Genomic DNA, 10,480 nt, shown 5'->3' with positions numbered 1-10,480 from the left:
CACGTTGTCCTCTCCAGTTATCGAAACACATACATCTGCACACACACACACACACACACACACATTTGCATTGATAAGCGATGCCTTCTTCAAGAAGAGAGTACCCGAGCAGCATGTATCCCGAAGTGGGATCGAGTTACAAGTCTGGTGGCTACAGCGACAACGGCGCCGACGGATATTATTCTGCGAGAAGGAGTTACGAAGACAATTCCAACGATTATTATCGTGGAAATTATCGAATTCGCGAGGGGGATGGTGCGCGAGACAGGGGGCATCATCACCACAACGAGAGACCTCCTACGAACAGGGACTTGACTCGAAACCCTCAAGACAAAAGCAATAACAACAACAACAATCGAACAAGAGACGACAGAGAAAAAACCAGGAGAAACAGCAGCACCGGAAACAACAGCAACAGCAACGCCGGTCGGCTTTGGGAACGCGTCCTGCCGCCCGACTTCCGCCCCTCGCAAGCCGATCCGGACGAGCGCCGGCGGAGGCGATTGAAAGAAAAAGAGTGCGAGGGCTTTGACTGGACGCCGGGGATTGTGCTGGGGCTATTGGGCGCGGCGGCGCTGTTTAATCATGAGAGGTCGCTTGTGAGGAGGCGGAAGAAGGAGTATATCGAGCGGTGATTTGATGGTGATGGTGATGATGATGATGATAATGCTGAGGGTGATGATGATCAAAGGCTGTGAAGATGGTTATGACTCTGGAATGAGCATTTGTTCTTGATACGAATGATGATGTTTATGAGATATGATGTGCTATACAAATGACATGAATCTACATTGTATTTCTAACCACGACCATGACGAGACTGACAGAGGTAAATATATATGTGTGTGTGTGTGTCTGTGATTTGTATCACTCCTTCAACTGCTTCTCAACAGTCTCAACCAACAGCTCAAACAACCCCCGAACATGCTCCTCCCTGACCGCCGCCGTCCCCGTACACACCCGTATCGCAAAATGCCCATTCACAACCGTGCTCGTCAGGTAAAACCTCCCCGAGGCATTCACCGCCTCATACAACCTCTCCGTCCTCCGATTCACCTCCTCCTCCCCCCCATCATCCCCTTTCACCCGAAACGTCACCAGCCCAAACCTCGCCCTCGTAAAGACACTAAACAGATCCTCCCTCGAGACGAGCTTCTCCTCCAGCGACTCCCCCAGCGACACCCCGTTCCGGATATGCGCCTGCAAGCCCCTGATACCATAGCTCCGCAGCACAAACCACAGCTTGAGCGAGCGGAAGCGCCGGCCCAGCGGTATCTGCCAGTCGCGGTAGTCCGTCACCAGCTCGTTGTCGCTGTACTGGTTGCGCAGGTACGGCGGCTTGATGCTCAGCGCGGCAATGAGGTGGCCCCTGTGCCGCACCCACACGGCCGAGCAGTCAAACGTCGTCAGCATCCACTTGTGCGGGTTGAAGTTGAACGAGTGAAAGGCCGCCATGGGCTCGGCCAGCGGCTTGTTCTCGTCCAGCAGCAGCGCCGCGCCCGCGTACGCCGCGTCCACGTGCACCCAGATCTCGCCCGGCTTGCCCGCCCGAGGGCCCAGCGCCGAGGCGATGCTGGCAAAGTCGTCGACGGCGCAGACGTCGGTCGTGCCCAGCGTCGCCGTCAGGTAAAACGGCTCCAGGCCCTTGGCCCTGAGCTCGTCGAGCGTCTTGGTCAATGCCTCGCCCGTCATCGAGAAGCCGTTGTCTTGCGAGACGGGCACCGTCGCGAATCGCACGCCCAGCACCTGCGCGGCCTTCTTGGTGCTCGAGTGCGCGCCCGCGCTGCCCAGGGCCACCAGCTTGCTGCGGAGCCGCCACGTCTCTTCCTCCTTGTCCTCGCCCTCAGGCAGGTGAGCCGTCGCCTCGTTGATGTACTTGTCCCTCGCCGCGACCATGACCGTCAGGATGGCCTCGCTCGCGCTTCCGTGGATCACGCCGCCGCCGTGCGTCGGCCCGCCGCTCAGGAAGCACTCTGGCAGCCCCAGTGCCTGCGCCAGCCAATCCATCACAATCGTCTCCAGCTCAGTGACCGCGGGGGAGCAGATCCAGTTGAAGTGAGCACCGTTGAAAGCGTTAGAGTACATCTCCGCAATGGCCGCCGGGTAGCTGCTCGAGCAGGGGAAGAAGGCCATGAAGCCGGGAGACGACCAGTGGGTGATGCCGGGCAGGATCTTGGACTGGATGTCGGACTGGATGGCCTCCCATGGCTCGCCGTCGAGGGGTGCCGAGGCTGGGAGCAGCGGCCTCAGGTAGCCGGGCTCAACAGCAGAGACGACGCGGTGCTCAGGGACACTGTCATGATAGTTTGCGACTGTTTGGGTTTTTTCAAAGGTTCTCTTGTTAGCCAGCTGTATCTTATCTTGAACGGGGGAGATGAGAAAAGAGAACTCACTCTCGTCAATGGCCGCCTTGGCCGCCACCCTAAACTGCTCCGTGTTCATTGGGCTCGCCATTGTCTGTTTCTCTTCGTCCGGGCTTCTTCTCACACAGAGTCCTTGCCAACCTCGTCACGAAGCCTGTCTGATAAGGGGCCGAGAAGACTGAACTGAACGTTTGACGAGATTCCCGTCAACTTTTAAGCCCATCGACAACTGGATCCCGCAGCCGAATCTCCTCCGTCTTTGGCTTCCCCCCCACCACCACCACCGTCAGAAACCAGCAAAAGGGCGGCACACAACAATAAGCAGTCCATGTGGAGAAGCCACTCGGGATTCCTCGCCCTCTCATTAGCGCTGGCTGCTCTTGTTTGCCCTCTTTGGCTCCGGCAGCGCTTCCTGGACCGGAACCTGGCCATCCTTGATCGGGGCAATAAAGCTCGGGCTCTGCAGCGGAACGAGTGGAACTCCCCCGTTTATTCCCATGCTGCACAGAAGCCGTTCTTTAAAATCTGGCTCAGATTTCCGATTCCGATTCAACCTCACAATAATAAGCAGACGTTTTGTTGACGAGATGTCAAGGCCGTGAGGGTGAAGAAATGTTGCAGAAAGATGCTGGTCAATTCGCAAGTCGTTTGCAGGAAACCAAAATGTCAAATTGTCGTATTGAACGCGCCCTTTGATGACACGCCGTCGCTTGGTGGCACCAGAGGTTACTTCATCGGAATTAAGCGACCCAGCATGTCAGATGCCGTTCCAGATCGCCGTCACAACATGCCCCAGATCGATCCCGTTGATGCCGCTGCATCTTTGGCCGCAAGTTGGCGGCGTGATCAGGAGCGGCATTCAATATGTTGATTGAAGAGAATGGAGCATTCTAGTTACACAGCATTAACGCATAGTAGCTGTCAAGAACATGAGGTTCTCTCTCATTGAAAGACACATGACATATGGGCGGACCTAGGCACTTGTATCGCGTAAGTTCACTGTGTCTCGCGAGGACGTGACATGCCTTGAGAATAACCACTGGAGAGGCAGGTAGTCTCAAATCATAAAGAACATTCATCAATAATAAAAGCTTGCCATAACTGTGCATATATCAACGTTCGCTAAACTCGTTAATCAACTTTGATCGCACTGGTTGTGATCGCTGGTCAGCACGTCTTTACCCCTAATCACTTCGAGGAAAGCGAGACATACCTGTATATCCTTCGCACAAAGGCATATGCGCTCAAGAATCCAATCGTGCCCGTCAACAGCCCATACACACAGCACGCCATGAAACTATACGCAAAGAAGAGCATGCTACTCACAAAACCACTGATGTGCAGCTTGAAGAAATAGTACCACAGCGAATAGAGAAACACCCAAAACGCGCTTCCGCCCCCAACAAAAAATGACTGCCACCACCAGTGGTAGTTTTCTGCGCAGAGCTGGGCATAGATGGTCACAATGGTCACTTCGGCAATGGTCACCATCAGAATGGCCAGCACCACTGCCAGGAAGCCAAAGACGTAGTAGTAGCTGCTCTTGTCCTGCCAGATCGACTGGAAAACGAACAACAGCTCGATGAAGATGACGGCAAACGGGATCAAGCCCGCTAGAAGCACTGCCTGAATCGACTTGCTGTACCAGGCCTGCCGAGGCACCTGTCTGGGGATCGTCGTTGTCTTGGTGGGATGCTCCCAAGCACCGGCCTTGTGGAAGCCATAGTGAGACCCTGCATACACAAGCGGCACCTGCACGCAGAGCCAGAGAACAAGAATCGCCAACAGGGTTCCGAATGGAATCGCCGTGCTGGATGCCTGGGCCCACACAAAGAGGTTGAGGATAAAGACAAGCCCAAAGGTGAGACCGGGGAACAGCAAGGCTGTAACCAGCGCGTTTGCACGATGGTCCGCGCCGTCAAAGCTCTTGAAGACGCGGGCAGATAAGTAGCCGGAGAAGAGTCCCGCAAAGATAAACAAACCTACTCCAACGCTGATGAAGCCGCCCCGGAAGCTCGGGTTCAAGACCCCCAAGGCACCGAGCGACACCAGTCCAATGGCCATGAAGAACAGCTGCATCCCGGACCCAACAAGGGGCGCCAGCAGGGTCCCAAGCTTCGGCTTTCGAAACACGTCTCCGTGGAGCAGCTTCCAGCCCGTGGCCTCTTCCAGTGCCTCGCCCTCGTCGGATAAGTCGTCTTCATCATTCTTGTCGTCGTCGGGTCCCTGACTCAGCAAGCCTGAGGTCTGCTCGCCCTTGGGCTTGGCTGCTCTCTTGCCCCTGGCTTTCCCTTCTTCGGCTGAGATGCCCTTGTTGATGTCGCTATGGATAGTCCTGGCGAGGATAATCATGACGATGCCCGTCAGGAGCCCGCAGATGATGAGCGAGTTGATAATGGCCATCCAGTGGATGCGCGTGCCTTCCTCTTGGTTCACGAAGTAGAGGTCCCAGCGATGGCCCCATTCGATGCTCTCGTCTTCGCGAAAGTAGACAGAGTAAGTGTAAGGAATTGTCAGAGAGCCGGGGCTGCTGTCGTCGTCTTCCACCTCATCAGGGTGGTATGACAAGCCAGCATAGTTCAACGACGCATCGGCCGTCCTGTTGGGGGCAATGTACAGCTCAAAAGGCTCTTCAACGTTCTGAATGTCCACGGGACATCCGGCGCTGTCCTTTTTGTTGCCGTTTCCAACGCTCTTGGGGTAAACTTCGAACCCAACAATCACCTTTTCACCACGATCGCCAGCCCGGCCTGGTGCTCTGCGGTACCGTATGACAATGGTATGGTGATTGTTGAGATAGTAGTGAAGCTTCCCGGTCTTTGGCGAGGCCTCTGTATATCCCAACTTGAAGCCTGCGGCATAATATTTGCGCGACTTGTCGGCAGTGACAAAGCTGGTTGCGCCGGGCAGGTTGTCCACGATCCACTCAGCCACATACCCGTCCTGGATCAGCTCTTTTGTCCAGCGCATATCGCGACGTGATAGCTCTTTATTGCAGAGTAGTGTGCACGGTGTGTCTTTCGCCATGGCAAGCTCCATGTCGGATGTGACAATGCGGTCACCACGCAGCACCTCCCCCAGATTCAAGGGCACGCTCTGGCCGCTCAGCAAGCCGCCTCCGGCCTTGTGGTTCCCCGTCGGGGAGCAGGTAAATGGCAAATCGTTATAGGCATACTGGAGCTGCGTGTTATCTGAGTAGACCTTGTTGACCATCAGCGGTACCAGCTCGCCATCCTTGTACGTCTTGACTGACCAGCCTGGGAGAGGAAACGTTAGCGGCCTGTTGAGCAGTTGCCGGTCAAGACAGCGGCAAACACAGGAACAGCGTGGCTATACCAGGGATATAGAATGCCGTCGACGATGAAGCCAGCAAGAGAAGGAGCAGGCCGCGGAGGCCAGTCTTTGGTGTGCCAATCATGCTGATGCGCCGTGCAAGCTCGGTTTATTCCTCGCTCTGCTCGCGGCATCACCAGCAAGGCATGTATGAACCGCGCTCAGCGCCAGGTCTCTTTTTCTGTGTCCGTATTTACACCCTCAACGCTCGGTTCGCCACGCCAGGTGCGCGATGGATCAAAGTTGGGAAGTCGAGTAAGCGCTTCGAGAAACCGTGACGTTATCGTATTCTTCGCTTTACGGAATGCGACGGGATTCGAGGTCTAAGAGGATGCGAGATCGGGAATGCGAATGACGGTTTCCACTGGTCGGCGCAATCAATTGGAAGCAATCAGACTGGTCTAAGGTTATGCTGAAAGCTTCGCTTCGACTCTTGTAGGGTATCGATGCTGTATTACAAGCAATCGGCCAGATATGAAGATGAAAGTGATGGACTGAAGTTGCAGCACCTTCAGGCTCCGACCAGGGGCTTGGTTCAATCTACAGCGCTGCCGACAGGCTAAAGGGAGGAACGGATTCAGGGCAGCTCCTGCATCCCGATCGACACGGATGATTAACCGTTCTTTTGCCGATCGTGATCGCCCTCGACCTGGCCCATAACAGTCAGGACAGAGCCCCACGTGCTTCAGGAGGATGGGGATGCTTTGATGAGTCGGAAATCGACAAATGAACATATGAAGCCTTGCAGATGTGAAGAGGCATCCTGTCAGGGCACACAGTGCAGAGAGCTCAGTACATACCTAGTATGTAAGTGGTCTTCAACCAAGCATACAAGTATCTGTTTCAAGCTCGCTCTTATACGTGTATACCGATCCATCTCTTGCCTGCTGCTTACCTCATATCATGGTGGATAACCGGGGTTCTAGGTTTATAACAACCACCAAAGCCGAGTGTCCTTCATGGCGCAGTGAAATAAGTGCCATACTCGTGACTGATCGCACAGCATTCATCTATCCATAATCTCTCAGTCCGGCAGTAGAAACCGAGGCGCTCTTCGTCCTCATCTGGCAATACATGTCATCCCACCTTTCCTAAAGTGGCATTACACCGAATCTCATATCGATGAACTGCAGGACTACCTCAAGATATCGACAGAAAAGCAGACTTCTTTTCATGCCTGAGAACCAAATGGCGGAGGCAGAGGCGGACTGGCGGAGTTGACTCCAGAGATAAGGAGAAGATATATATATAGTATATATATGTCCGTCTGGTCGAACTATAGTTGGTGACTTGGGCTTCTTGCAACTCGTGTTACCATTCACACCAAGTCTCGAGTTCAAGCTTCTTATAAGAGCAAAGTAGACAGCAGCAGTATTGTCAGCCGCATCACCAACCACTGCTGGGATGCACCTCATCCTCACAGGGGCAACAGGCCTCGTCGGCTCCGGCGCCCTGGACGCCATGATAAAAGACACCCGCATCGCCAAGATATCCATCATCAGCCGTCGTCCGGTCCCCATGGCCGACGACGCCAGAGATCCACGCATCAACGTCATCATCCATAAGAACTTCGAGCAGTATGACTCCTCCATATTGGAGCAGCTCAAAGATGCCAATAGCTGCGTCTGGGCTCTGGGCATCAGCCAGTCGAAGGTCACAAAGGATGAATACATTACAATCACCAAGAACTACGCCCTCGCGGCCGCACGCGCATTCTCCTCGCTTTCAACCTCGCAAGGCCAGCCTTTTCGCTTCGTCTACGTGTCTGGTGAGGGAGCAACACCAGAAGCGGGCCATTTCACACCGACCTTTGCGAGGATAAAGGGCGAAACCGAAGTTGCACTCGCAGAGATGAGCAACGAGCTTCGCACCATGCGAGTCTACTCAGTCCGGCTCGGTGGCGTAGATGCTTCCCGACATGATGCGATCAAGAAGTATATCCCAGACCCGGCCGCGGTGTATAGGGCTGTGGGGAGTATTTTGTACACTGTGATGAGAACGCTCATGCCGTTGGGTTTGGCGCCTACAGACGTTGCTGGTGATTGTTTTGTAAGAATGGCAATGGAAAAACTGGACGATAGGCTGGAAGGGCCAGGTGCTGTCAAGAATAACCTGTCGTGGATTCTAAACAACAAGGCCATGAGAAGGGTAGCGGGTAGGTGATTCGGACGGTAGGAGAGATATTTGAGAGGAGAGGTTGCAGATGTGTTCTTTGGACAAGGGGGGGTTGCGCATTATGTGTCGCCGTGTTTGGGCCGCATGACGATGTGTCAGTGCAGCTCACAAATGATCCAGCTTCAAATAGGTAGAAAAAGATCGAGTGCTGATGCGGTATTCCGTATACGCCAATGGGCTGTCGTGAGGCCTTGTTATCGACATCATTTGACTAGGGATCGGATCGAATTCGTAAAGTCAGGCTGAGGCCATTAAGCAGATCAAAAGTGGCTACGCCTGGTAAACGCGTAATCGCTAGAAACCGTTGCATCCAGCCTGTGATCAAAGTCAAATCGATGAATCATCGCGGAGCTGGGAACAGCTGAACGGCGCGCCAAGTGGCGTTGCGGTTCGAGTATGTGGGTGGGCGATCACTGGGAATAAGCTTCTCGTACATGGACCACCTGTGGATTTGCGGTTGCATGCAGAGCGCGACTGCATGTGATATCTAGGAACGGCACTGTATATAAACGTTGTACGAGCTCGGGGAACTTACTGCCCAGGTTCTCTTATGTTGACAAACATGATTCATTCGAGCTGAGGATGTAGATAGAGGATCCAAGCGATGTATGAGAAGCACGTCAACTGCAACCTCCTGCAATGAAAGGGGAAGACAGAGGTACTGGTCAAGCGTCAGTCAATTGGGTGGCCTGTTGGCGCCATTCCTACATCCTTCCCCCCTTTCTACCGCCCAGAGCTTCTCTTCTTGATCAGGCGCATGATTCCATTGCCATTGTCAGCAGGGGACTTTGTTCAGGCGGCTTCCAAAAGAGGATTTGTAGAATATTCGTAGGTGTAAGCCGAGTCACGAAGCAGAAAAAAGCAAAATGAAAGACATTGTGTGAAGCTGGGGCAAAGAATAGATTGATATGCTAGGCCGTTTACGGAGATCGTCTGTCAAATCGTGCAGCTGGCTGGGGCAGAAAAATCGGGGAGCAGGGGCGTGTGCTGCTTGAGATTTCGTGTCTGCTCTCCCAGGGTCGACGATACCCGCCTTTGACGGGTGTTGCACTCCATCAGCCAGGTATCCAGCTACCGATCCTTCGAGGGGTGGCTGAAGAGATAGAGAGACCGAGCGGGCGCTAGGGAGCTGCAAAGTGTCTGTATGTACCGTGACCAGCGTCTCTCTCGGCTCGTCTCAAGGTGTGAGCTGCACTTGGTCATTAAGGTAGTGGAGATGCTGAAGTAGCGGCTCAACTAGACAAAGTTTGCCCTAGGCTATGGCTTTTGCAAGTCTCGTGAGTGCGAGATGGCTGGTATGGATGGAGAAGACGTTGGATAAGGGCGATATCGGGAAATCATTGCGGTAACCGTCTCGTCGTTTGAAAGAAGCAACATCCGTCGTCTCTCCCACAGACACGCAGGACATGTAGGGCAGTCGATCGTCGTGGGTATTGCATCTCGTTGACTTCATGTAAACGTCGCATCCCCGCTGGACACGTGAGAGATGCGCGGCAGTCCAGTAGAGAAATCCTCACTGGACGGTTATTAGTTGATCTCTCTCCAACATATCGCGAGTTTAGCCCAACCACTAACCGGCCATCCCATCCATCCGCCTTTCAGGCACACCAGATGGCCTGACCCAACCGATAGCCGCTCGACTCAGAATCTTCTGCCGCTGGGAAGAGCCGCTCAACCGGCGCAGGCGAGGACTTCTTCGTACTGCGCTATAAGCATCGTCAATAGAAAGTGTGGGCATGATTCGTTCCGGCAAACCTCCGGTCCTGCACCGAATCCACCACTCTGAGCACCCACCCGATGGACCTGAGAGAGAAAAAAAATTGGTCGTCAAAGAGTCCAGACCGAGCCAGAACGTCGTCTAAGGTAGCAGCCATCCACACGACTCAAGGGTCCCGGCGCGAGCTTTGTTCTTTTCGGGTTGTTTGTTCAACTCGTGCGCAGGCGCCACAGCAGGGGCTCTCGTCAACGGGGATCTGTAAGATTTTATTTTTTCCCATCCCTTGCCTTCGCGGTTCTTTTGCTGTAGTAGTGCTGGGTCGAAGCATTGGCGACGTCTCCATTCAGTGTACTGGAGCACCTGAGAAGGGGAGTCGAGGCCATGGGGCAGACCCGGGGAAGACCGAACTGCTGGGGCTCTTTCGCTTGTTGAAGAATCGCTGCAGGCTGCGGGATCTGGAGGAGATTGGCTCTGCACTGACTGACACGGACACGAACTCGCTGGCACCGGATCTGTATGCGGCAAAAGCGCTCATCTGCTGACTTGAAGGAAGAAGTTTAAGCCGAGGAGTAAAAGATGTCGAGATTATCCTCAATTTTCAGGCACGGCTTATTCAGGGCGATAACGCAAACGTGGAAGCTGCGATGCTGCACAGTGTTAGCTCCAGGCGATATGCTTGGACAAGTACCGCTACAGGGCACGATACCCGCCAGCTCCAGTTGAGCGTGCCCTACCTGACCTGACCTCGTGAGTGTTGGAGGCAACCTCGATGTCTGTACTTACATAGTACCTACTACTACCTTAGGTAGGTAGTAGGTAGTCATACAGTGCTTCGTACAGTACCTACCTGACAGTAACTCTTGCCGTCAGAAACAACATAATCTTCCCAATC

General features: G+C 54.0%; 4 protein-coding genes across 4 annotated transcripts; 2 read left to right on the top strand and 2 right to left on the bottom strand.

Annotated features, from left to right (window-relative positions):
- Positions 1–113: 113 nt before the first annotated feature.
- On the top strand, positions 114–808 carry TRIREDRAFT_122187 (uncharacterized protein; the record flags this gene model as incomplete). The annotated part of the gene is made up of 1 exon (XM_006966014.1): positions 114–808. The coding sequence occupies one exon, from the start codon at positions 114–116 to the stop codon at positions 633–635; it is 522 nt and encodes a 173-aa protein (XP_006966076.1). The 3' UTR covers positions 636–808.
- Positions 809–867: 59 nt separating this feature from the next.
- On the bottom strand, positions 868–2,442 carry TRIREDRAFT_78552 (pyridoxal-dependent decarboxylase-like protein; the record flags this gene model as incomplete). Its single annotated transcript, XM_006965900.1, has 2 exons — positions 868–2,312; positions 2,394–2,442. 2 exons carry the CDS (start codon positions 2,440–2,442, stop codon positions 868–870), a joined length of 1,494 nt encoding a protein of 497 aa, XP_006965962.1.
- Positions 2,443–3,551: 1,109 nt separating this feature from the next.
- Positions 3,552–6,135, bottom strand: TRIREDRAFT_22466 (uncharacterized protein; the record flags this gene model as incomplete). The annotated part of the gene is made up of 4 exons (XM_006965850.1): positions 5,700–6,135; positions 4,981–5,620; positions 4,595–4,890; positions 3,552–4,528 (listed from the first exon to the last, which is right to left on the bottom strand). Exons 1-4 carry the CDS (start codon positions 5,779–5,781, stop codon positions 3,552–3,554), a joined length of 1,995 nt encoding a protein of 664 aa, XP_006965912.1. The 5' UTR covers positions 5,782–6,135.
- Positions 6,136–7,100: 965 nt separating this feature from the next.
- Positions 7,101–7,859, top strand: TRIREDRAFT_62977 (uncharacterized protein; the record flags this gene model as incomplete). The annotated part of the gene is made up of 1 exon (XM_006966013.1): positions 7,101–7,859. One exon carries the CDS (start codon positions 7,101–7,103, stop codon positions 7,857–7,859), a length of 759 nt encoding a protein of 252 aa, XP_006966075.1.
- Positions 7,860–10,480: the final 2,621 nt, after the last annotated feature.

Source organism: Trichoderma reesei, assembly GCF_000167675.1.
Source record: "Trichoderma reesei QM6a unplaced genomic scaffold TRIREscaffold_11, whole genome shotgun sequence".
Taxonomy (NCBI): domain Eukaryota; kingdom Fungi; phylum Ascomycota; class Sordariomycetes; order Hypocreales; family Hypocreaceae; genus Trichoderma; species Trichoderma reesei.
Note: the sequence above shows the minus strand (reverse complement) of the source record. Positions and strands in the feature narration are given on the sequence as shown.